Raw genomic sequence first — 25,136 nt, 5'->3', positions numbered from 1 at the left:
TGTACTCCCGGTCGTGCGTCCGTGACGGATTCATACCCCCTAGCCAGAAGTAACCAGTTGGTGTGTTTTGTGGTCTAGCTGCATGAAAAACTCCGCGGACATCTGTTTGATGCCTGTTTGCTCGTTTAAAAAAGTCCAAACGGCCGAAGGTCGGTTTGGAAAGAACGATCTGTATTCACCGGGGACCTAGAACCCCGTACAAACATGTCTATTAGAAACATGGTTCGCATTCGGTTTTGCACAACACACTCCGTCGCAGCTGTGTGGGGAACGTTTCGTTTTTTTCGCAAACGATGGAGGCACTGACACTGCACTTCTTTTCTAACGGCTCTGCAGCTCCTGTCCACGTCCACAGTAGAGAACTGAACCGTTCATCAGTCACGCCGCCCTTCTTTCCTCAGCCTTATCTGCGACAATTTTCTGTTTCCCATCTGATTTCATTCCAAAGAAAAAAGCTGCTGCCACCATTTCTTCCATCCGCGCAACTCGAGCAGACGCTCGTGGAGTCTCCGGCGTGATGGCCAGCAGACCCAACCTGTGCGCTTCACGTCCGCTACATTCTCCCATGGAGCTCCCTTTCCGTCCCCTGTCACACGCTATGAAAGCCCTTCTCCCCCCCATAACCCGTTCTCCTCCCTTTTCTACAAGCTCGTCTGCTCACCCAAGTGAACGGAGTTCCAGTCCACGTTCTCCGCCTTGCTCTCAACTCTCACACGCGGCTGCAGACTCGCAGAATCGTCGCTCAGGCCCGCGGCAGTCGGCCTGAACATATCAGTCCGTTTTCGCGCGCCGTTTTGAGCACCAGGTGAATTTCCAGAGACAGGTTCCGCCCGAGTCTTCCCCAGCTCGTTTCGCCCGGCCGAAAGTCCGGGCGGAAGCAGCGAAACAGCAGGCTGGGAAGGCGGGGTCGCCGGAGGTTTGAGCGTCGGTCCACCTCGGCGTTTTCGCGGTTCCCCGAGCAGGTCGTTTTTCAGTAAAGACTCACCGACTGTCGAAAGGTCTTCTTCCAGTCTCGGCCAGGCCTCTTCCTCCCCGAGAGGTCGAAACGCGCGGGGTATTTGCGCCTTCTTCGGGTCAGCGCCATCCACTTCTGACGCTCTCGACGGACCAACACTCCGGAACCGGCAATGTGAAGGCGCCGTGAAGAACCGGAGAATCGGCCAAAACTCTGTCATCGCTGCATGCAGCTCTTGCTGGCTTTTCAAGCCGTGCGCGATCACGTGGCGTACCCCAATGACGAATTTGCACTGGAGAAAGCTGCGATTCTCAGTCCGAGCCTCTTCGTCCCGGCGCCTCCACGCTTCAATTTTCTCTGCTGGCGGCCACAAGTGCATGTGGGATGGAAGATGCGGGAAAAAGAGCTGCGTCGCGTCCACACCCCACGCAGCCGAGACACTTTCGAGTTCCGCACTAAATGGACTTTCCCCGCCACCAGTAATGGAAAAGGGCCGCTTTCGCCGACACGCAAAAGCCCCTGGAGCCGGACCCACAAACCCCCCTGGAGGCCCTCCTCGCAACGACGACGCACCGTCAGCCCGGGACATGCTAATCCCCTCATTCGGCGGTTGCTCCTTCTTCTTTTCCGCAGCCAAGGCGCTTGCTGAGGCCCCTCCTTCGTCTTCTCCCTGGGCGTGCTTGGAACCCGCAGACTTCTTCACCGCAAATTTGGATGGAGTCGGACTTGCGATATTCGGATTTGCCCGACAAAGCACGAGACAAGGCGCGACCTCGGGGTCGTAGGCAACTAGCCAATGGGGGAAGTGGAGAAAAAGGAAGTCCCTTAATTCCTCCAGGAAAACTTCGAAGGGCGGGTCGATGTCCGCTCGCGTCATGACCGTCAGCGGGCGCGTGAAGCCGTTGTTACGACACAGCGGCTCTGCTTCATGTGACCGAAACTTTTTGCGGATCCAGTCCGCATAAATCGGCGCGCTCGTCTGGACTGAAGGCGCTGCTGCGGGGGCTGGCGCCTCCTTGTTGGGAGACGAAGCCAATGGTGGAGACGCCACGCCGCCCTTCTTCCCAGAAACCCCCAGGTCCGCGGGGGCAGGTGACAAGTTCATGCCCACAAACTGCTCGCGGGTCGCCGCAGCCACGATATACCCGCTGTTGTATGCCACAATCGTCCCTCTGGGGTGATCCTTGGTTTTCTTCGGGCCTGAAAACAAACAGGAACCACAGATGCATGCGGCTACGAGTAAAAGGAAAGCGCGGGGCGCGAGCAGACAAGAGAAGTCTAGTTTGTTTGGGAGGCGCCTTATTGGGTAAGGACATGCGCGCGGAAAACGGTCTAGATTTCCACAGTCTCACGTCTGTCTCCGGAGAGGACTCGCGCGGAACTTCAAAACCTAACGCGAGAGCCGCTCGAAAGCGTTCTTGAAAAGCCCCTGGAGTTCCGTGTGGACACTCACCTGGAATGACGATGGCATTTTTATTTCTCAAGAGAACAAAGTTTTCGTAATTCTTCCGCAATGTGTTGCTCGCGACGTTCAACTTCTTGTCAGTGAACGATTCGGTCACGAAGAGCGTCTTGGAGAAGTTCAGCGTCTTCAACAACTGTCTCCCCTGCCCTACACGCCCGCTCGCCCCCCCGGCGTCGCTCGCGCCCTCTCGCCCCACAGAAGACACCGGCCCCTTGGACAGCGGCACCGGCCGCGCCAACCCAGCCCCGCCAGTCCTGGAGGCAGCCCCGGGAGCAGCGGTGAAGGTGGGAGGATCTCCAGCATGGCAAGGCACCCCTGAGGCTCCACCGCCTTCGACAGCTGCCAGCGGCCGAGGAGCCTGAGGCGCGGGTCCGCTCGACAAGGCTTCCGAAAACGCCCCACTCTGCCCAGTTCGCGGAGTCGCGCTCTCTCGGCTCGCGGGCGCCAGGCGACGCGCGGTGTCTGCAACGCGTGGCGGCGGGGCCTGAGAGACTCGAGAGGCGGACCCCGCGGAAGACAGTGGGACGGAGACCGCCTTAAGTGGAGAGACGCTGCCGCCATCTTGGTGTCCCGCAGAAGGCGCCCGCGAGAACGCCTGACACACAGCACCTCCTCCTGGGGCACTGACGAAACCCAATGCACTGGCGCCCGCGCTGTCCACACCAGGCGTCCGCACAGATCCAGGTCGCGGGAGTTCGTCCGGGCTCCCCTCGAAGCCTCTCCCGGCGCCACCCGGCTTTTCCCCTCTCACATCCTGACCGACGGGCTTCTGTGGGGCTGGTGGGCCTTGTGGGCCTGAAGGGTTTTGCGGCGCAAACTGTGGAGCGAAGGGCGGTTGCGGAGCTGCATGCGGCTTCGCGGCTGGGGACGAAGCCGCGCGTGGCTGCTGGCCAAAGTCTCCAGGCCGGTGGCCAGAAACATCTTGGAGGGGCGAGGAGGAACGCAGCTGAAGAGCGGGCGAAAACGACGCATGTACCGCACCGCTGTCCGCACCCGCGGCGGGGCCAGAAGCCCCAGAGGAACCTCTGCTCCGGACGCCGTGGGTGGCGCCCTCTGAAACAGTGAACGCTGGACTCGCCCCCGGGTTCGGCTGCGAAGCGAAGGACGGGGGACCCGAAGGACGGTAGTACGCAGGCGCATGCACGGGCGAGGCGGTTCGTCCAGGAGTTGAACTAGGGGGGACTGGTTGCCCCGCGACCTCTGAGGAAGGCCCTCCTGAGCCTGGCGTTGGACCCGCCCCTGACGGGCCTTGGGGCGAAGGAGTACGAGAGACAGAGGAGGCGTAGAACGGCTGAGGCGAGGGGCTGTTCGCCACCTCGCCCGGCGCTCGACTCGCGCGCGGGCCATAGGTCGCGGAACTCGTCCCATTTCCGGCGAAGGCTCCGTTTGCATTCACGGATGGAGTCGAGGGGGGTTCCCGGCGATACGCCGGCCGCGAGTGAGGGTACCGCGCCTCGGCGGGCGAAGCGAGTGGAAAGGAAGCAGAGCTGGGACCGCCTGCGTAGCCTGCCGCTTGGGGTGGTGCCCCCGGTGCATGCACATCCTGTGGGGTCGGGGGCCGGGCGTGGGCAGGGGTTGCGAGAGCGGGGCGAACGTGGTAGTGCGCAGAAAGGCGACTCGAGTCCGGAGACAAAACGTTCCCTTGGGGGCGCTGTTGGGGAAGCAGACTCCCCGCCGCACCGTGGAGGAGATGCGAGCGTTGCTGATCTCTCTCTTCACTCTGGAAATTGGCTGTCGGCGGGGAGCCGGAGGTCACCTGCGCGTGGCCAGGCGTCTGCTGAGGAAAGTACCCCGGCGAGGCAGACGCGCCGCTCCCCGCACAAGCTGCGGAAGAGTACGAAGTAGAGAATCCTGCAGTCTGAGGCGGCCCATGAGTCGGCCCGCGAGCCGGGACGTACGCGACAGAGGCCGCCGGAGGCGACGCCACAGACTCGGAAGCAGGGGGGGGAAAGTGCACCGAAGACACGTACGAGACGGCTCCAGATGCTTCGCCTCGACCCTCAGCCGGGGGGGAAGAAAACGAGGAAGACGCAGAGAAAGACGAGTTGCCAAGGTATGCGCCAGGGACCGAGTATCCAGGGGCCGCGTGGCTGTCGCCGGCATGCGTTCGCGCGTGAGGATGGTAGCGAGAGGCACTGAGAGACGGGGAGAAGTGACTGTGGCGAGGAATACCAGAGGAAGGAGACCGGTTTGTTTCCAGGGCGTCCGCAACGCCTGGGGAAGGGCTCGCCCCCCCCGGGAGGTGCGGATTCATCGTCCTACCTGTGGGAGATACACATCCCAGAAAGTGAGAAGAGCATGCCCGGCTCGGCACAAAGGCACCTCTTTCGCGAAATTTCTTTAAAAGTATCAGATACAAACTGGAGAGGTCGCGGTTCTGCGCTGGACGACTCTCCCGGTCTGCCGCTGTCGTCACATGAAAGAAATCACAAGCGTCACGGGGCGTCCACAGCTCACATCCTAGCCTGGACGAGCCCGGGTGTTTTTCACGATTTGGAAACTGGGGTGGCTGAAAGCGTAACGTGCTTTTCTGTATAAGCCTCGAAGTGAGGACGGGCACACCCTCCGGGGGACTTCAGGTAGGCGTCTTGCAAGCAGACAGACGCAGAGAAAAGGTCTGAGAAATACCAGCTTCTCGGCAAGTGTGGAGGGAAATGAGAAACAACGCGACGCGAAAGGACAAGAATGGCGGACGCGGACGAAGATGGAATTGAAATCACGAGTTCGCGGCTGGAGAAAGCGAGAGGGCGCGCCCGCCCGGCTCGAGGGGAGAACCGAGCCTAGAACGGAGGGAGCCGCGTTCAAATGTCTCCTCGAATGCGGACAGCCACGGAAAAGAGTACGGTCAAAAGAAAGAGGAATTCTGGAAAAGAAGAGACGTGAAGAACCCTTTTTGGGCGTGTCGTTCTAAGACAGACGCCCACGCACAAAAAGAGACCGCGCGCGACGCTGCAGAAACAGCTGCCTCTCTGTTGCATCTTCAAAAATTCAGCGCATGCACAGCAAGCAGACGTCTGGATTGTACGGATTTACTTCAGCGTCTTGGATACGTTCTAGACAGCAAAAAAAAGAGTTAAGTCCTGGAAAGGGTTCAAGTGAACTGTTGCGCCTTTCAGACATGGCGGCTTTCACATTTTTCGCCAGTGCCGACCAAATTTGTCTCGCTGGCCGCGTCGTCGCCTGCTAAGCTGCTCCGCGTTCCGGCTCTGTATCGGGGGGAGTTTTTCTGATATCGCAGTTCTACCACATTCGTTTTCTCGACATTCGCTGTGGCATGCAGGCGTATGAGAAGGTAAGGTGTGTCGGAATTATCAGCTCGTTCGCTTCTTCTTTCCGCTAGTCAGCACGGACCCGTGAAGCTCAAGGGGACCCCCGCTCCCGCGGAAGTGAGCTTGAAGCGACTATCCAGGGAGGAGATCCACAAAAATACAGTCATTTTACGCTTCTTTCTCCGCCGTCCCTTTGTTGGATTGGCAATACCCCAAGTGTATTCCCTTCTCCAGGACGGCACTCTCTGTCTAGGTAATTTGGTGTAAGTGGGGGAAGCACAAAACTTCTTCAACAGCTTTTTGTGACAAGCAGTTGGCGGTTATCGGTACGTGTCTTGTGAGAACCAATTACCCGATCGACTGGATGAAAAACTCGGAACAGACACAAACATATTTGGAATGGTGAAGCATCGAAGACGCTCTTATCAGTCCCGCAGCCCGTCTTCCGGTACGCAACCTAGAAAAATCTGCTTTCGGCTGTGCTTACTTTAACGAAAAGCTTTGTGGTTTCCAATTCTGTGGACATATATTTCCTGTTGCTGTGTCTGTCAACACGATGAGTTCTGTCGAAGATGAAAAAAACTAGCTGGAAATTCTAGTTCGTCTGGTAAAAGGTTTTTATAATAGATGTGAGTTCAAACGTCTCAGTGGTAGAACATCTCTGAAGAGTCTAGTCGGTCGTGTTGTCTACAACTTTACGAAAAACAGGACACTGTCTTCGGTGGCTGAATGCTTTGAGTCTCGTCACGTTAAAACATGCGGAGACACTTCAGCTTGGAGAGTCGAGTTCAATTAATCGGGTGAAGACACGACAAAAATACAAGGCGGTCTCTCGAGTCCTTCACACCAGACTACCGACGATATGCGAGGCTGAATCAAGTCCGCCAAAAAAAGCTATGCCCGTCAACTTAAACAAGAATAGTATTGGTGGCATTGCGGTACTTCCTGTGTTGGCTTGAGTTGTACAAACCAGTCGGCGTTTTTTCTAGAGCACCTGCTCTCAGTTGCGAAACCCGACACCAGGGAGAGAAACAGAACATCGAGAACGATGCCGACAGAACTACGATATTCTGCTGTCGCACAATGATCGCGGGAATAAGCTCATATCCAACTGTCCTCAAAAGCACGCTTGCGTCATGAAAATGGCCAACCTATTCATTTAAATGGAGTAGCAATGTGCACTGTGTATGTGTGCTCTTGTTTTTCCCTGAATATACCAACATATTCAAATAGAGATACAGTGGTTCTTACGACTGCTCGCACGAGGTCGCCTGTGCCTAAAAAGGGCAGCAGGTGACACAGAATACGAGGCTGCCAGAAAACAGAAGACGTCATGTTTGATCTCGTCAACGCGAGGAAACTCAACGGAGTGCTTGATAAATCACACATGAGAAATCACCTTAGCCCAACTCTTCGTGATACGAAAACATGTCTACTACAACAACACGCCCTGAAACAGGCAATGAAATATGCATTAGTGTAGACGTTTAATTTCGAAGATATCAACAACAAGCAGACATCAATTTCCCTTCAGGACGACTTAAAGGTTTTTTTTGCTTTTTGGAGGAGACGGCAACTGCACATCACGGCCGAACACTCGATGTTGTCACGACCTTGCACACATGCTTGAATGCTGGCCTTTCATTTCGGTTGCTCTACTCTCATCGCCGATCTTTCCCACCCTTGAAAGGCTACGAGCTGAGCAGCACAGAGACTACATCAAACTTCCTAGGTTCGTCCTGCTTCTCGTGTACCTCCTGTCCTCTCTTTCTTCCCTAAGCTCACTGCGGTCGAAATGTTTTTGTACACATCGACCGACGGGGTGCAGCCGGTTTGCTGGGACCCTGATGTCTGTTAACAGACTGACTGGCAACTCCTGACCAGTGGAACGCACCAGCTTGTTACGTTTCTCTCCAGTGTCTCCGGTACTTCCCGTTTTCTCTAGGTGCGTTCCTCTGGTTCGTGCATCGCTTCCCTGTTCCACCTCGCAGACAGCGCCATGTTCAGAAACCGACTGCTGCGATGCTGACACGCGTCGGGCTGGATGCCTGTGCCGAAGTGGAGGGTAGGCGTTTTCTCTCTGGGGACGGCAGTTGCTTCGCGGAACAGAGCAGGACAAATACCCCCATGCATCAAGTTCTTCCGAGTTTAAGCGTGTAAGCGTCTCTCCATTCAACTCGTATGCATATGCAATTTCCTGGCTGTAACGTGGATGCGCCACAGGCGAGGTTGCGATGTCTCCTGACCTGGAGTCAGCGAGAAGTGATTGCGGCCGCGAAATCACAGGCTCACCGCAGAAAACCGGCAAACTGGTTGCATCTTCAGCCCGCCGGAACTTCTTCTTGATCGCTACAGCCGCGGCGCTGACAGCTAGAACCGTCGTGATCATCGTATAGTCTAGGGATAGAGCGCTACGTTTGTGTCTCAGATCCACTGCAGTGGTCCGGTTGTACGGGAAATGGGAACCAGCGAAAGTGACCGAGGAAGAGCCAGCATAGAACAGCGGCACCGTCGTCGTTCGTTTTGATAGTAGGGAAGGAACTGTCCGTGTTTCAGATAACTCATTCCCCCATCCTCAATGAAGAAGAGACAGCCGCAACCCTTCGCTAGTCTCAAGATGCCAACAGGAAAAACCCCTTGGTTTCCTCCTACGTTCGCTCGCCGCGACGCAAAAGCTGGAATGGAAAGCATCAACGGGGTCCCCACGCATGCCCGCGAGAAGGCTCCACCCATAGATGCGTAATAGCAGATGAGTTGCGACAAAGAAGTGCGACACACTAAAGAAAACCGAGATAATTATTCATCTCGTAGAACTATCACAAACTGAGTGACACGACGGATCGGCTAACGGACGGAACGGGAAACAGATGCGGCACAAGGGAACACGCGTCTTTTTATGCGAATGACGGAAAATTTGCGTCTCTCTTAACACAGAGACATCATTTTGAACGCAAGCTGATAAAAGCATACAACGGCTAGTAAGCACATCTTGGCTGCGCCGCGAACGGGGGGAACTTGGCGGTTGGTAAATACAGGACAAGAGCGTCTAAAACCAACCCTGAAGGCCATGGGAATGTATTTTCAAGATGTTCAACAGAACGCGAACAAACAGACGTATCACAAAAAAGTTGTTTTTGCCAATTTTCATCGATCTGAGAATCCTGCGTGCTCACCCTTCGCCCAGTTTCTCATCTGGGTTTTGAGGGAACACCGCGAGTGGCAACCACAACCAGCTGGGCTAGCGTGCGCGATGAAATCCGCCTACGAATAACTTCAAAAGTCGCATCTATCTTTAGCAAATTTCTGCCTACAAGGGACAGGTCATCATGGGAGAAGCAACCGAGAAAATCCTGCTAACACACATGAGCCCTCCTCAAGCAAGTCTCGTAGTCGGTTTGCTTGGTTGCCGGGATCTAACGACAGACGACGTGTGCCTGCCTTAAGTTACACGGCTCTGCTACTAAGTGTGTTCCTTTAACATATGAAGTGCGACGGAACAAACGAGCAAAGTCGACGAAACAAGAGAAAGAGACCCAGTGCGTTTGAAGCCGAGGGAAATTCCTCGCAGTTTGTCGCGTCTCAGAGAAAAAGCGGCGGGGGGCCGTTTGCGGAAATGTGTTTCCTGTCTCGTCCACACTACACAGCGCGACTTGCGAGGCGCTCGTCTTGCACGAAAATTACCATCGTTCGAGGGCGATGGAGATACAGAGAAGTCCTTCTTTCGCAGTTGTTAAGTAGCTGGACCCTTCCGTCTCGGGCTGCGTTTCTCACTGTTTCACACGCTGTTTGCTTTGTCTGGATTTCTCCCCTTTCAAGGGCCGATCGCACCTAGAAAAATACCGGTCAACCGGCTCGCAGCTCCGCTTGACATCGTCCCTGAATTTACTACCCTAGAAGGCGCTGAAAGTGACTACACCCAAAACCGGCGGCGTGTTAGAACATTTATGTCATCCATGGTTAATCTAGAATGACTATCTGAGAGCTGAGCTGACGGGAAAGTAGCGAAAAGAGCAAAAGTGCGCGCGTAGGGCAGCCCGCAATGCGGAAATTGGCAGCACATTTAGAGAAAGTCACCTCGCTTAAAATCACTCGAGGGACATGAACAAAGTTTTATGTGAGCTCAGGAAATGCATTCACTTTTGCTTCTCCCCAGCTGCCACCAAAGAGTTTACCAGCGTTTCTTGGTGCGTGTCGACACTCTTTGGTGAGTCGTGAGGCTCAACTTTTCCGCACGCATCATCCACTTGTTGCCCGTACTCTAGACCCTTACACAGTTTCCCTTTTTTGATTTTCTTTCGAGAACTCCACTCAATTTCGTTCAATAGATATCCACTCCGACATTCCTTTGGGTTTTCAACAAGTGCTGTGGACTCGCTCCGCTACCTTTCGATTCGCGCTCGTCCGGTGTGTCCTCAATCTTTGTGCTCCCGTTTTTTCTTCTTTGCGACTTGCGCATTCGAGCCAACTTCCGCCGTCTGTTGGACTTTGCAGGATTTGGTTCCGACGATCTTGCTTTCTGTCTTCCCCTCTTATCAGAGAGATCGACGTTCGTGTGCTGCGGAGGTAAACGTCTTGTGCGCGCCACTGCCCCGATACTTTCTGCCATCTTTCCTTTCTCTCTGTTTTCCGTTGTAAGAACCCCTCAGAAGGCAGACATGCCCCTCTTCCCTGCGTCTTTCGCAATCCCAGGCTTTTCTTGTCACCATGGATTTCTCTGCAGCCGCAAGGGTCTCGCATTCGCGGCCTGCGGAGTGGGCTGCCGTCCACACCCCAGCAGAAGAACAAGCCAGCGAGTGGGGAACTGAGGCGAGTCTCCTGTCCGAGAAAGCCACCAGCAACTACCTCGGAGAACGCGCCAGTCCTTTCCTCTCAAGCGCCTGTACACACGCGACTTGTTTGCTTTTCGGGGAATGCTCATGTTGTACGTGGAGGAGCGGGAACAGGGAAAACGGCGTGAAAGAAGAGACGGAGATGAGTGGACGACGTGAAGAGAAGTACCGCGGAAACACTACGAGAGGAGAGCTTCGTGGAGACCGCGATAGCCATCGATTGGTTCTCGGCTCTGTAAAACTGTCCAAAGTTTCAGAAGCGGAAATGGGAGACGTTTCGGATGCCTCGGAGGGTCCTGAAACTGGTGGGGGGACACTTGTCTCCGGTAGTCTCAGCGATGCAAGCGAAACGCACGCTTTCCCAGGAAAGCGCGCAAACTCTTTTCCTGCAGAAAACGTTTTTGTACGAGAGCGAAATGGAGCGAGTGACACACGAGTCGCCTTTGTCTGTCTCCACGCCGCATCTATGCATCCTGCCTCGGTCAGGAAAAAGCTCGAGAGAAGCTCGTGGGAGGAAAAGAAATCCGAGGAATGTGGGGACGAGGAAAGAAAGAACAGAATGGAGACAGAGAGGGACACAGGTTCGAGGGGCCTCAACCCCCCCGAGGAGATTTTGAAGATCCGCCCAGAGGACGCGAGGAAGGTGTCACCGGGAGGTGCAGAACGAGGCTCAGGAGAGACGGGGGGGAAGATTCCCGATGATAACAAACGACGAATGCAAGAAGGTGGACTCGTGAAAGAAGAACATGAAACGCCAAGTGACGAGACGACTAGATGCTGCAGCCGATGCAGCAGCACAGACAGAGAGAGTGCGTCGGAAGACGAGAAAGAAGCGGTGTCGCCAGAAGAGAAGACAGAACATGGAGGCCCAAATGAGGGCGGCAGCAGAGAGGAGAAGAAGCGACGCATTCAGCCAGAAGCTCCTGACCTGCGCCCTACGATCTATTCGTCGACGCGAGAAAGCGAAGATGAGACCGAGAGAGAAGGCGGCAAAGGCGAAACGTGGAAGGGGAAGAAAAGAGACACTTTAGGAGAGGACAAGAAAGTGGCTAAAAAGTCACAAAGGTGCAATCCTCGACGCGCGTGTAGAGAAGGACAAGGACTGACTCCCTGTGGAGTCGAGTGGACCCGCCAGCTGATCGCCGTTGCCAAAGAGCAAGCAACTGTATGTACATCCGAAACCCCACTTTCGCTCTGTTCCCAGCTAAGCTCTCAAGCAGTTGCAAGCCCCCAGTTCACAAGCAACATACGTATTCTGCGATGGACGAGCTGATGTTTCTTTCCTTTCAAGCAGATTTTTCTATTCCCACACCAAATCAACTGCAAGACGAAGCGATACTTTCTCTCTGTTTGCTCTATTCTGCTTGCATGACGCGCTAGGATATCTTTGCCAAATGTTGAACACGAGGCGCGTTAGATTATCTTCACTTGCATGGTCTGTAGTCTGTTAACATTGAAACGTATCCAGTGTGAAGCTCTAATGCAATACAGTTTCATCGTATATGGTGTTAAGCTCTCTTGACGCTCAGGTGAATCTCTTTCGCTCCCGAGTCTCCGTTTCTTCCCGTGCTGTTTTGCGCTCTCACTTTTGGTTGCCACCCCCTCTCCTTCTGCTATCCGCCTCCTTCCACTTCCTGTGTCATTCCCTTTGTGGTTGCCTCTCAGTACCTTCTTCGTGTGGATGTCCTCGTGCTCTCTGTGCTGTCTGCCCGCGTCCATTCCTTCCCCTTTCTGCCCCCCTTTTCCAGTCAGCTCATCTCTCTCTGCTTGTCGGTCGTTTCCACTTTCTGTCTGTGCGTCTTAACTCAGCAACTCATTTGGAGAACAAGGGATTCGCCCTCGATGCACCGGCTGCTCGTCGTAGTCCCCGAGGCCAAGGCCGGCGTAGGATTGGGTCTGTTCCTCCAGGGAGACTTGCCGAGTTGCAACTGCCGCCTGTGGCTCGAGACTCTCTTAGAGTACGAAGCCCGGTCGCAGCGAAAGCGAACGAGGAAGGCAGAAGGCGAGGTAAACGGACGGAGACGGCGAGCTGTACAGACAGCTGAAAGAGCGTGCGCGGCCACGATGGCAGTACCGCAGACAGGGGCCACAGCGGCGCCAGAACAAACGCAAGACCACAGCGTTCACGGAAAAGAAGACGACGACCGGCCCGACGGACGTCGAAGAAGAAGCATTAGGAGGGAGAAGAGCGGGCGGGACGGTGACATTCGTGAGGGAAGCACAAGGTGGGTGGCACAGGGAACAGAACGAGAGAGGCCGAAGGATGCTGGTGGGGAGGTTTGTGAACGAATGGTCGAGCGAGAAAGGCAGACAACAAAGGACCTTGAAGCGAACGAAGAGAGAGGCACGAGAGCAGAAAAGGGGAAGAATTCAAGGAATGCGAGGGCCAGCAGGGAAGGGAAGGCAAGCGACGGAGACGCAAACATGAGTGCGCGAGAGTACACTGTGACAAAGAAAGGAGTTGAACGGCGAGGAGTTACCCAGCGTTCCTCTGTGGTCCGTGCAAGCAGCAAAGCGAACACCAGGGAGCACAACAAGGAAAGAGACGTGGAGAAGAAGGAGAAGGCAGATAAAAACACAAATGCAGAGAGACAGAAGTCCGCTTTCGTTGCACACACGAAGGACAGGGTTGGAGTACGCCGTGGACACGACGAGACGGGTCCAAGAAGGAAGAGGAAAGGATGCACAGAAGACGAGAACTGGGAGAGAAAGTCGGACGAACCGACTCAAGAAAGAGACATGAAACCAATTGCACAGCTGCCCTGTGGCTGCGGCGAAGACGGAGAGTGCGGGGGGTTCCGTGTCCTCTGTTTTCGTGGAGATGTCGTCCTCTCTGCTTACAACGATTGCCGGAGAAAAAGTCTTTCGGCTCTCGCGCCTCTCTGTGCAGCCGAGACAGACTTCATCTACTCTCCAGAGGAGAACCCTGGTACGCGTTCTGAGTATGTGGTGGATCTTGTTTCCGGTAGGTCAGTACCAGAGGAGACAATCTTTTCAAGGGCGCACGAACTGTATCCTTCCTTTTTCCGTTTCAAAGGTGCTTGCGTCTTCTTTTTGCGTCGCCGACGAGGCAGCTAGACAGAACGAAGTCGGGACGGCACCCGCAACTTTTGCTCTGTTTAACTCTGCTTTCTTAGATCAGCACCTGGGGTGTATAGAGCTCACTTTTGACGTTTTCCAATTCTTGCGTATGCCTGTTTCCACCTTGACCACCCTGATGGCCTTACCGCGTTTTTGTGCTGGTTTTCGTCCACAGTCAGGCGCCGGCGGGCTTCAACAGAGGGGGGACGGACATTCGAGCCCTTTGCATGCTTGGACGTGGTTTATGTTGGCTCTTTTCTCGGAAGACCATTTTCGCGTTTGCTGCTTTTGCTCTTTGGCTGCAACCCTATCCTCAAGTTCTCGTGAGTCGCCTTTTCAGCTGGAGTGTGGCGATAGGCCAACTCGCCAGCCTGGAAGACTTGCAGACTGGTTCGCGTGCGTGCAGATTTTCTGACCTGGTTCGGGTTTTCTTCTCTCAGGAATTGAGCCCGCAAGTCACCTGAGTCCGGCCTTCACGCTGGCGTCTCTCGACATCCCGTTTAGTTTCCAACTGCAGGCGGACGGCTACTTGAAGACCGATCTTGCCGACGAAGTCAAGGCTATTTTCGGGAACCACTACTGCGCCCGGCACTGCCACGGATTCTTCGATATCAACCGCGATAGCATTCCCTGCATTGTGGTGAGTGGCGCGAAGCTATCGGGACGGAGCAGCCTTCTGTCCGAGTTTAGGTTTCTGCCTCACCCGAGCGAAGAAGCCGCTCTTAACCGGTAGACCAACCGGTAGACCCTGGGTTCGATTCCCAGGCAACGCAACTTCAAGTTTATAAAACGCAAAGACAAACGAACTTGATAAGGTTCGAACAGCGCGTATCGATGGCAGAGAAACACAGTCGCTTTTAAAGAAAAAAAAGATTTTCTTCTTTGTCATTGTGCTACGCTTGCCACGACCGTTTCTCTAGACCGCTAAAGAGAAGGAAACAGATCGACTAGGCGTCCTCTCTTCAAGGAGCAGTGCCTGTAGCATCCCAGAAATTATTCCGACGGTAGTACATATTTGAGGAAGGTAATGGCTATATTCAGTAGATGTAAAACGAAACCAGGCATCTATCAGTTCCCTTGCTGCAGCCGCGACTGTTCCACGAGGACCGTGGCCGTGACCGAGAAGCAATCGGAGTGAATAGAACGGGTTTCTCTTTGCTTTCTTTGTGTACTAATTAGACAAGACCGGGACGAAAGCTGTCGCGAGGTCCCTTCGGCGTGTTCTATGGATGGCGGGGAATGCGAAGTTTCCCTTGCGCACACGTTGGGTGCGCTCACATTTGTTCCCGCACCTGCAGCTGCTATGAAGAAGAGGCTCTCTGGAGGATTTGCTGGAGGAAACACCAGCGTCTACCTTTACCAGAGACCCCGCTGGAACTGCAGAAAAGCGGAGAGCCCGAAAAGAAGTGAAACTCCGGGAGAAAAAAACGCTGGAACAACAGCTTCTCTGGGGACACGTCGAGACGCAGGAAGGATCAATAATGTCCCTTTCTTCTCGGAGAAGCACACACTTTCAGAAGTCCTCGTTTTTTGGAGGTCGTCGCTCACATTTCGAAGTCCTCATTTTGCTCTAGTACACACAGACGGTCATTGTGCCAAATGGCGCTTTGCTTAATTTGAGAGAACGCGCATGTACGTACTACCTGTGTGCTCTGAGATTCTCTCTGGGCGCATGAGGGACGTAGTGTCCATGACATTTTTGAATGCGTTTTTATGATAAAAGGCTTTTATTTTGTCCGCGAACCTCGTGGCCACGAAGGCAATTTGGGCATAGCACTTTCTTAGATGTCCTTATCTAGGTACGCGAGTGACTGTATTTGTCTTGGAGTATTATCCGTGTTAATCTATTGGCGAATGAACAGACTCAGCCAACCGAATATGTGTCGTCCCGATAAAAGCCGGTTTCTTTAAACTTCCGAGTGATGTATGGTTTACGGACAAAGAGGCACGTGCCTTGTTGGCAAATATCAATTTCCACTTTTGTTCGAAAAGTCGTTACATTTGAACACAAGACGACCCTATAGAAAATCTCTTTGTGGTCTACCACAAATCAGTCTTGCGGCACTTTCGAAAGCGGTTCACTGTCAGGCAGACTGCTAAAAAAATACGGCATTGCGCACTGTTTCCGGTGCAGTTGCTACGTTTCTCTAAGCGTATGCTGTGGATGTGATAGTAAAGAATGAGTGACGTTCTATGGTGTCACGGAGGTCCTGTACGTATTCAGTTCTTTTCCTCACTTGTTTCCTTTCTCGCGCGCTTATTCAGTCTTCCGCTTGTATCAACTGGATAGGGGACTCTCCCTCTCAGATGTTATTTACTAGAGGCCATCCAAGGACCCCACCGAAATATCGGAGCCTGTGATATTAGGACAGAAGAATCCCGATATGTTGAAAACTAGCAATTTCCCTCGAGAACAGACAAGCAGGGAAAAGACTGGTAATGCACAAAGCATACCACCAACCAGGAGGGGATATGCATCACCCTGGGTGTGCCCAGAGTTCTGTAGAAGGGGCTTAGCACAGATTTCAACATATGGTGAAAAATGACCTTGGCTTCGATAGCGCATGACAGTTCTTGTCGTCAGTTATCAAAACGCCGATAAGAGAAACGAAAGGGTCATATATTTTGAAGGGTGTCTTCCTTGACTTAGCATGGTGTTTGGCAAAGACCGGCGGACACGCGGTTGCCGTTCTGCTCTGTATCAGACAAGGCTTTGCAGCCTGTACCCTGAAGGCTACTCCTTCTTGGCGCAACGAAGCTTCGCGAAAAATGTCTTTCCTGCTTTCTTGGAAACAGGACTTCGGTCTGGACTCTCAGCTGCAGGCACCTGCTCGTCCACGAGTCCTCTGGAAGAAACAAAAGGGAAAACAACCGCGTTTGCTGCATCTATACTTAATCTGCTGCATATAAGTTCCACGGCAAACAGCACTCCACAGCTGCTGGCGCTCGTGAAGTATTTGACCCCGCTTTCCCGACAGCGTTTGTGAAGCAGGCCAAATGGTATTGCTCTGCAGTGGCGCGTTGAGTTCGTAAAAGGACTAGCGACACTTGAGGCTCCTCTGGGCACTTCTACTGAAACATGTGTGTCTGCACCGCCGTCCTATATAGTCATTCCGTTTTTTCATGTGAGCTTTATGCTCAACCGAATATTTTGGGATGCTGCGTTTCAACACAACTTGACAGCACCAAATGTGCGTTTGTTCGCGCGAAGACGCGGTTTCATTGCATTATTGTCCTCGCGTGATTGCATTTTGGAAAAAAACGTGGAACGCGATATTTAGGTGGTAGAGTTCCTGAGGTGCGTGTCGACGTTTACGCATTCAAACTGGGCACACGGCCCGCAATTTGTGCCGTTTCCCTCGTCACTGTCTACTGACGCACTCTGCTGGAACAAAAAAACGCAACTTGAAGCGAGTTGTGGAGTTAGAGACGTAACGTCCTGTGATATCACAGGCAAACGAGCAGATGTATTCCTGTCAGGTGTGCCTGCAACGCCACGGAGACGAACCGTGAAAGCGACACCGCTTTGCCCATGCATCGTTAAAAAACAATTTGTGTTTCTTCCTTCTTTTCCTCTCTCTCTGTGAGAAGCTCAGTGTGGCAAAAAAACGGAGTTAACAACAAAACTAATGCTCTCCGAAAAGTCTCTCTGGACGTGGCCACACTCTGGTGTACAACACGAGGATTGCTCCGTTGCCGGGTTCTCTGCCACAGGAAGCGCAAATACAACTGTCTTTTTCGTCAGCCTTCCCACCCGGTGTGCACCACATTCCTGACGTGACTGAGCTTTTATATCCTTCCAGCTTCTCGCCCAGCGACTGAACGAGCAGACTGGGAACGATATTGTGGGAGCTTTACTCGTTCTTCTTCATGCCAGAGGCAATAATGTCGAGAAAGTCCTTCTTCAGGGAGGCTCCGCCAACAAGGAAACCATCGAGATCGGGCTGAAGGATCAGCTCAGTGCTGTTGGACGCGTTCACGCTTCCGCCGTACACAATTCGCACTTTGTTGGCAACGTCCTCGCTGACTTTAGCCTTCAGGAACTCGCGGATATGCTGCACAGAACGAAGAACCCAGACGGAAAGAGATATCCACTCACGATGTCTAAATTTACCACACCGAGTTCATCCCCGGTGGCGGCACCAACAGTCGGCGAATCCCCGTCTCCGAAGTGTATTATTTCAAACAGGAAACAGCACCGCCGTATCTTTGGAGTGATATACCAATAAGCACGCCTGCACGAATCGAGCTACAACATGCGTAAAAGCGTTTCTTCGAGCGTGTGAGCACACGATGTCACATTCACTGGCCCCAAAAAACAATTCTCTCGCACACATGCCTCCAGCAAAACCAAGAGATTCATGCAGACGAGTGAGTAACTTACCTCGTGGACTTCCTGAGCCTGGGCCGGAGTAGCCACCTTGCCAGTACCGATGGCCCACACGGGCTCGTAGGCGATGACAACGCGGTCCCAGTCGGAGATCTTAGGAAGGCATGCCGCGAGCTGAGCGTCAACGACGTCGTTCGTCTTGTTTGCCTCACGGTCCTTCAGTTGCTCGCCGACGCAGAGCTGTTGGAAGAATACCCAGAAAATCCATTCAACAAAAAGGTGCACACAAGCGAAGTAGTCGGAGTGAACACAATCAACCGATGCAGTACGGCCCCAGCCAACCGAAAATGACTAGGACAGAATACTATAGTCGTTTAGACCCCAGAACCGTGTTAGCGGCGTCTTCGCACACGTGGATGACCTGTGGACAATGCCAAGCGTCATCTCCATTCTCCCACGCATGAAAGCAAGCTGAGTTCCCCGCCGTATGTTTCAGTGGGTGCCGTTTTTCAGGTCACTGCGTAAAACGAAAAGCGTTGTCCAGCAAGCAGCACCCGTGACGGCTCTGAATCGAAATGATGCACCATCGTGGCCCACTTAGTGTTATGGGTCAGTGATAATTTTCCACCTTGCGGACGCTCAGCAAAGTGCATGGGAACGTTTGGGATTTAGGGAGCGTCGAAGCCAGTGGATTTAACAACGCAACGTGCTGCAAAACGCGGGCACTACCGGGAGTCCTTACCACAACGTTGAGGTCTTTCTCCTGGAGAATGATGTTCACCTTCTCCGCCACAACTTCATCGGATTCCCCGTAGTACTGTCTGCGCTCGCTGTGTCCCGCCAGAATCCAACGCAGACCGAAGTCCTTGATCATTTCCACGCTGCAGGAATCGCAGAGTACGCAGAAAGCAGCAAATAGTGCAGCTGCAAACGCTTCGGCCGTGAGGGAAGAGGTGACACTATGCACACGGGTTCCGTAAACAAGCAAAGCAAAACTGTGGACGGGTCTGGCTAGTAATCTTCTACCTGTGTGAAACAGAACGTCGATGTGAAAAAACGAAGGGCAGGAACAGCCACATCTTGGAAAGGAGTAACCACCGATCCACTGTGACGACGAATACGTATGCTGCACACAGATGTGCGACTTCACAAGAGTGGAACACAGAAATCTGTTCGTCGGTGTACGTCTACAGGACGCACCTGATCTCCCCGGTGAACGCTCCATTGTGGGTCTTCGAGCAGTTCTGGAGACCGACGTGGTACTTTTTCGGGAGCTTCTCGCGAGTCAACGGCGCATGCAGGGCAGGAGGAAAGATTACAACATCTGGACAAACATACACAAGCACCGGCTATTTGAAAATCAACATGAAATAGTACGGAGGACGGAAGAGGCAAACCAGGAGCATCTCAAAGGGCGGACGGCGACTGGTATAGAGGCCACTGACTGACGTTTTCACCAGCCGACAAAAAGCAGATGAGTCTGGCACCTGATTTGTAACACACGTATCATCGCTTCCAGATCATTTTCTATAGTCCCTAGTTAAAAATGATGTTCGCTACGTGCTACGCGACGCACCCCTGAACGAGCAACAGGGTGGGGGGCGACAATCGAAATGGTTCGGCTCGTATGGGTCCACCTATTGTTGTCAATGCTGCAGGGACGGAAGTTACGCCGTAGTCTGCAATTTCCGGTCCTATCAGGTAGTGTTCCATAAGGTGTACCCAGCCACTCTGAAAGCACATCTGTCTCGAGTAGTTTACCAATAGTTTTTGGGTCGAACTCAGTCTTCCCAAATTCGCCACAGAGGTCCGTGATGGATCCGACAGTGCCATTGCACTTCCAGTTGCCGCCGACCCACGGGGTGCGCACCATTTTGGGGATAGGGGAAAAAAGAACGCGAAAACAGTGTCGCAAATGCGAATGTCAAAAGTTTGTAGGAAAGGAAAAATTGAGGGGACCTGGGTGCCACGGATCTGCTCGCACAGATTTCCCGGGTGCACTGGGTGTCATGCGCGCACTTTGGCAGACACCGTGCGGTGGGCTTTCATCCAGAAGCAGAACAGCGTATGGGGCGAGTGAAAACGGGGGGAATGAAACACACAGAGAGGGCAAAAATGAGGCAGGCGTCACCGGAGAGCGTGGAAATGTGCACACAGCTTCATCAGCAAGGGTTCACGCTGATGGTTTTCTGGAGGTTGTATGTACACCACACAACAGGTGTGCCCTGTGCCCGTCCTTTGTCGAGCGTAGGTTCCGCCTGTGATCTAATTGCTATCGTCCGCCAGGACGACAGACGCGACAATGAACATCCTACACCTGTGGGCCAGCCCCATTACCGCGTGCACACTATGCAACGAGCGGTGTCAACGTGATAGAACCAGCTTAACTCAAAGTTTAGTGCCAATGCGGGTTTACGTAGCCTCTCGTGGCAACGAGTCCTGTAAACTGTAGGGCATAGAGAAACTAGTTCCCCAGGGTGGAAACGCCACTAGGTGGGCACAAAAGGCTACTGCACTGAGTTCAAGGGTTCTTGCGGTTGTCACATATACGTTTGTTACTTCATTGCGTAAAAGAACTCAGTTGGCCAGACGTCACCGACTGGGTTTCTCACACGACTGCCACCCATGATGTCAGCTGGGGTGGAAGCAATATTTCTTTGTCTCTGCTTGCAACGTAAAGAACTCCCCAGTTGGTTCACAGGAAAACTCAACACGGGATTCGGAATGCTCTTTTGTAGCAAGAACATTCGGTCCCGATGTTGAAACATGAGATAGAGAAACGCGTTAGTCTACGCCGTACAGTATAAAACTACACTTTCATTGAATCAATGACGTTCGGGTGCAGCGACTTGCTCTCCCTGGGAACGAGAACAGGCGGTTATACATTCGTGCTAGTCGTCAGGGCTTCGTGCTCAGTGGTTTGCAGCGCAAGGAAGCCTCCATATGAGAAGCTTAAGGAAGACGCCTTTGGACGCGATTGCTAGGAATTTCTTGCGAATACTGCGAAATGCAGTTCTAGCGAAAACACCAGATACCGTAAACATCAGTGCCCCTGTTTACGGACTCGTGGTTTTCCCTTTAAAACTCGACCGGTGCCAGCGTTGAACCCACCTTCAAATAACAGTGTCCCCTTTCTCAGACAACAGATCCGAATAGAAGGTCGCTCACAAGTGGAAGCAGTGCGGATTTCTGTGACGATAGCCGGTCTTCTCGACCGGGGTTTGAATAAGCAAGCACAGCAAGGTGTTGCACTGTGCTAGCGATAGAGGAGGACCTGGCACGCGTGGATCTCCACGGGTGATTGTTAAAAAGTAGACACTGACCAATACACTGTCTGTGTGCGTAACAGTGTCACGGAAGATGCGGAAACTCGCGATGAAGTTCCCTCAGCACACGAGCAGTCTGGGTGTCCAGGGTTCAACAATCCCCAATCGCGCCATTGCAGCTACTACTGACGGCATTCAAAGATTACAGCGCCTTCAACACACAAGGTAGAAGAATTCAGTGGCTGAATGCCGTATTACTACAGCCTGAAGAGTCAGCAATGGACGACTTTATCCACATCCACCAACACTGCAGCGATTCAGAAGCTACTGCCTGTTCGCCACAAGCAGTATTGCGGGCACCGGTCGTAGTTTCGTTGCGGAAACAGAGCGCAAGTGCCACTCGAAAATCATACTTCTGGATACGGTGGACGGCGAACGTTCCCCAGAGATGTGGATGGTGAAAACCTCTTCTGGACAGTTTCTCCGTCGAGAACCGCTGTTGTTGTGCACCTCGGGTGGCTATGGAGTTTCAGCGGGCTGGACGCCCAGATTGATGGTGTCACCATCTTTTAGTCTACAGTTGTGAAGTTGCTGTAGTCAACGACTTGTTCAAATGGTTACTCTTAAAGGCTCAAAAGCTTTCCTGCTGCCTTCCTCGTGAGCACGGACTGCTTGCCTCTGCAATATGAGTATGGGCACCCAACAAAGGGTTTCATTATATACAGGCATCTGACCTGTGACCGGATGCAGATTAACAATGATTATTAGACCTGCTTTCTTTCCGTCCCGCGAGCTGCGGTCAGTTTTGCCAGCAGGTTCTCGGAATCTACACGGCGAAAAATGGCAAGGCTAGTGGCCGCCTCACGAGGCAAGTGTGTTTATAGCCCCGTAACACGATGGCAGCAGATTGACACACGGTGGCCATCATTCAAAGACATTTGTCATTTCTTTGCTCGCCAACCGGCGATTCAGTGTGCGGCGTCGCACCCTACAAATTTTCAACAACTGGATCAGCGTGACAGCATCGCACACATCGCCACTACGCGATTGCACAAACCCGCTAGCGTGTGCCAGCCCTAAACCCTCTCTTCCAGTGCATTCGCTGATAGCGTCTGAATTATTGGGAGGGCAACTGTCATTTCTGTGTACGGTTGTCTTTTTTTCCGCACAAAGCCATATTATTTGCCTTTCATCGAAAATTGAAGTATCGTTGAATCGTACCGTAACAGGCCCGCGAGCGGCGTGGTATGGCTAGTGCAGTGATTTCGTCTCTCGTAGTTTGAGGATTGTTGAGTGGTGCTCAGCCCCTTACTCCTCCCTCTCCCCTTCCGTGAAAAGTGATTGCTCTCTATTGCTCCCAATTTTTCAATCAGCTTTGCGGCAAACAATCAATCAGGGCGAGATGTCTGGCAACAACCCGTCACCCGGCTATTCTGACTCGGGATGTTACTATTTGTGCGTTTGTTGCCGACCTGCGCCGCCAGGGAAGCGCATCGACGAGGAGGAGCTAGTCCCAGACTCTACAACAACAGAAGAGGCCCTCAAAGAAGTCGATGAAGAATCCTTTGGTGAAGAAGCTGTAGAGGATGGTGTGGAGATAGAAGAAGGCGAAACGGCGCCTTCTTCAGCGGGAGCAGAGGTGACGAGAGAGGCGGCGGCAGACGGCCCGACGGTCCGTACTAGAGTTGTAACTAAGAAGAGAGCGAAGGTTCACCCAAAGAGCGCAGTCAAAAGCCAGCCGAAGCTGTTCACGGGTTCTGCTGCGGGGACCCCCCCACCCCCTCCTGAGGCCTGTACGGGTCCTCTCCCGGAGCCGGCAGAACCGACAGCTCCACTCGGTATGGGAGTGTATCTTGTGTATGCTACTGAAAATGGCGGTACCATGTACATGAAGTGGAGCAACACGCCTTTATCCGGTCCAGGTGTGCTGGCATATATCGAGCCGAAAAAGGAAGTTGGCGCGTTCAAGTTCCAGAAGAAGGATGGTGTTCAACATATTTGCGGCGGCCTTGAGGTATGTCGAGTCTGGGTACCTCCGAGAAGCACTTGGAGTATTCCGTTGAGAGCGGGCCTCTCCAGCAGTTCACAAGTCGTGCGGGTGGCTGGTGTTGCGCAGCAAACATGTTCCGAGGCGAGCGTTTCCCACGGACACGACTCTACTGGATGTGTGGGTGGCTACTCAGACGCTGGTGCGTGAGGATAGGATGCTAGTGTATGTGTCCATTTTGGATGGTTCTTCTACAGAAAGATATGCAAAGCAGTTTTGTCGCCGACAGAAAAAAGTACTACGACGGATGGGCCACGTTCTTGAAGCAGATGGATGCCGCGGACGGCACACTGGTTCTTCTTCCGGCAACGACCCTACAACCGCCTCCGAAAGTGAAGGTGGCTGTGTATTCGCAAAAGAAGGTGAGACATGAACTACAACGTGACCGCCAATTACGAAAAGGCATTGTGGATGACGCATCAGTTATTCCACGACGGTGCCTTATTTTCACTGCGACCTAAGGTTGTGTGCAAACCCGAGGTATGCTCAACGAACAGGCCACTTCAGCCCTCTTGAGTTCAAAGAATCGGTTAGTACGAACCGGCGTCAATGGCAGAGCACACTACGAGTCACTGTGTAATTAATGGCTGCTACTAGAAAAACTGCGGAAGTGCCACAAATCGAGTCCTTACCAAAATTGCTGCTGTGACCTGTTATTACAGCGCGTACTTGTTAATCTGCTTTTGTGTTTGGGGTACTGCTTTCAGATTCGTATCTTGGAACCCGACACACCTCTTGAAAAGGCAGGTGTGGAGTTGATGGCCGTTGTTCCCGACACTTTCGTGAAATTTGACGTCCCAACGATGGAAGTCTCAGAGTTTGTTGCATTCGCGAACAACGTCGGGTCGCTCATCAGCTTTGTCCCAGCTAAGAAGTGAACTTTTCATACGAATAAATAAACAATCTTTGACAGTGTTTTAGGTTTTACTATATAGCACGTACATGCCACCAGTGTCGTTGTCGTTCGGCGTCGAGTCAGGTGTGTTGTCTCTGTTCCCCTTGGCGTTTAGAGTGGCATCCTTCTTCGGCAGTGAAGAGTCCGGAACGAATTTTTGCTTACTATGTCACACAGCTGTCTGCACGTTCAGGAACAGTTAGCAAGTGACCGTTACATATGCGGATTCCCTTCCTCGACCCGTTAGTGCTCCATTAAACGTGGTGGGGACTCGAATACTGGGTGTGTGATTTGCTGACATGGTCTCGAGCGTCAAAATGACCCCCTGTGGGCGTGCTCGCATTTATGTCATCGTGTTGACCCCGCCTCGTTCTGTAGCTTTTATCTAGGGAGCTCCAGGTTTCTTATCGAGTCTCCACCTCCGGTGGACACCCGGCATCCTTCCACTAATATATCTCTATGAGTACTACGCTGTATGTTGTGGCAGAGTCGCAGCAGTCGTGGCGTCGTTGTGTTGAACTCAACTGTGTAACTAATCAAGCACAGGTCCTTGGTACATGTAGCCGCTGTGCCACTTAGCAGCGGGAACTTTTTGCTCGAAACAACATGATGAGTGAGCTTCTGTGTATTAGTCAAACTCGACGTTGGCTTTGATAAGCCCTTATCCTTTGACACGCTGTGAAAGCGGTTGTGGGAGGAAACAAGAGCTACGGCATCGATCACACATTTTGAATTTTGTATTGGCTAACTTGTGTCTTCACTATGGCTAGTGGCGTTATCGGTGCTAGCCCTGTGGAGGCGGTTTGCTTCTTCCCTCTATATCTACAGCGCACCACACCGGGGGAACTCCAAGTTGAGCGGACTATCGTCTCTCGCTCCAGAGACTTTTATCGTCAGCTACGTGATACACTATGGACATTCAGCAGAAATAACATCCGAAAAACTAATATAAATACGGCCATACCAGACAAGTGACGCGACGAACAGGTGCAGGAACAA

The 25,136-nt window shown here is 53.0% G+C and overlaps 4 protein-coding genes across 4 annotated transcripts; 2 read left to right on the top strand and 2 right to left on the bottom strand.

Moving 5' to 3' along the window:
• Positions 1 to 174: 174 nt before the first annotated feature.
• Positions 175 to 5,243, bottom strand: TGME49_225910 (hypothetical protein). The gene is made up of 2 exons (XM_002366213.2): positions 2,409 to 5,243; positions 175 to 2,155 (listed from the first exon to the last, which is right to left on the bottom strand). Exons 1-2 carry the CDS (start codon positions 4,672 to 4,674, stop codon positions 642 to 644), a joined length of 3,780 nt encoding a protein of 1,259 aa, XP_002366254.1. The 5' UTR covers positions 4,675 to 5,243; the 3' UTR covers positions 175 to 641.
• Positions 5,244 to 6,447: 1,204 nt separating this feature from the next.
• On the top strand, positions 6,448 to 15,500 carry TGME49_225920 (hypothetical protein). The gene is made up of 2 exons (XM_018780117.1): positions 6,448 to 11,683; positions 12,328 to 15,500. Exons 1-2 carry the CDS (start codon positions 10,394 to 10,396, stop codon positions 13,594 to 13,596), a joined length of 2,559 nt encoding a protein of 852 aa, XP_018636011.1. The 5' UTR covers positions 6,448 to 10,393; the 3' UTR covers positions 13,597 to 15,500.
• A 563-nt stretch (positions 15,501 to 16,063) lies between these two features.
• Positions 16,064 to 19,883, bottom strand: TPI-I (triose-phosphate isomerase TPI-I). Its single transcript, XM_002366215.2, has 5 exons — positions 19,691 to 19,883; positions 19,130 to 19,253; positions 18,672 to 18,810; positions 17,984 to 18,169; positions 16,064 to 17,654 (listed from the first exon to the last, which is right to left on the bottom strand). Exons 1-5 carry the CDS (start codon positions 19,800 to 19,802, stop codon positions 17,454 to 17,456), a joined length of 762 nt encoding a protein of 253 aa, XP_002366256.1. The 5' UTR covers positions 19,803 to 19,883; the 3' UTR covers positions 16,064 to 17,453.
• A 2,258-nt stretch (positions 19,884 to 22,141) lies between these two features.
• Positions 22,142 to 25,073, top strand: TGME49_225940 (hypothetical protein). The gene is made up of 3 exons (XM_002366216.2): positions 22,142 to 23,209; positions 23,440 to 23,604; positions 23,950 to 25,073. Exons 1-3 carry the CDS (start codon positions 22,598 to 22,600, stop codon positions 24,118 to 24,120), a joined length of 948 nt encoding a protein of 315 aa, XP_002366257.1. The 5' UTR covers positions 22,142 to 22,597; the 3' UTR covers positions 24,121 to 25,073.
• The last annotated feature ends 63 nt before the right edge of the window (positions 25,074 to 25,136 follow it).

This window comes from Toxoplasma gondii, chromosome X (assembly GCF_000006565.2).
Source record: "Toxoplasma gondii ME49 chromosome X, whole genome shotgun sequence".
Taxonomy (NCBI): domain Eukaryota; phylum Apicomplexa; class Conoidasida; order Eucoccidiorida; family Sarcocystidae; genus Toxoplasma; species Toxoplasma gondii.
This window is presented reverse-complemented; position numbering and strand designations above follow the sequence as displayed.

Excerpts from the sequence above, each read along its gene's own strand:
- TGME49_225920 (XM_018780117.1), top strand. The coding sequence starts at position 10,394 with ATGGATTTCTCTGCAGCCGCAAGGGTCTCGCATTCGCGGCCTGCGGAG. Across the intron at positions 11,684-12,327 it reads TTGCCAAAGAGCAAGCAACT|CAACTCATTTGGAGAACAAG; the intron begins GTATGTACATCC and ends GTCTTAACTCAG.
- TGME49_225940 (XM_002366216.2), top strand. The coding sequence starts at position 22,598 with ATGTCTGGCAACAACCCGTCACCCGGCTATTCTGACTCGGGATGTTAC. Across the intron at positions 23,210-23,439 it reads ATATTTGCGGCGGCCTTGAG|AAAGATATGCAAAGCAGTTT; the intron begins GTATGTCGAGTC and ends GTTCTTCTACAG. Across the intron at positions 23,605-23,949 it reads CTGTGTATTCGCAAAAGAAG|ATTCGTATCTTGGAACCCGA; the intron begins GTGAGACATGAA and ends TACTGCTTTCAG.
- TGME49_225910 (XM_002366213.2), bottom strand. The coding sequence starts at position 4,674 with ATGAATCCGCACCTCCCGGGGGGGGCGAGCCCTTCCCCAGGCGTTGCG. Across the intron at positions 2,156-2,408 it reads AAATGCCATCGTCATTCCAG|GCCCGAAGAAAACCAAGGAT; the intron begins GTGAGTGTCCAC and ends GTTTGTTTTCAG.
- TPI-I (XM_002366215.2), bottom strand. The coding sequence starts at position 19,802 with ATGGTGCGCACCCCGTGGGTCGGCGGCAACTGGAAGTGCAATGGCACT. Across the intron at positions 19,254-19,690 it reads GTTCGACCCAAAAACTATTG|ATGTTGTAATCTTTCCTCCT; the intron begins GTAAACTACTCG and ends ATGTTTGTCCAG. Across the intron at positions 18,811-19,129 it reads GCGTTCACCGGGGAGATCAG|CGTGGAAATGATCAAGGACT; the intron begins GTGCGTCCTGTA and ends CGATTCCTGCAG.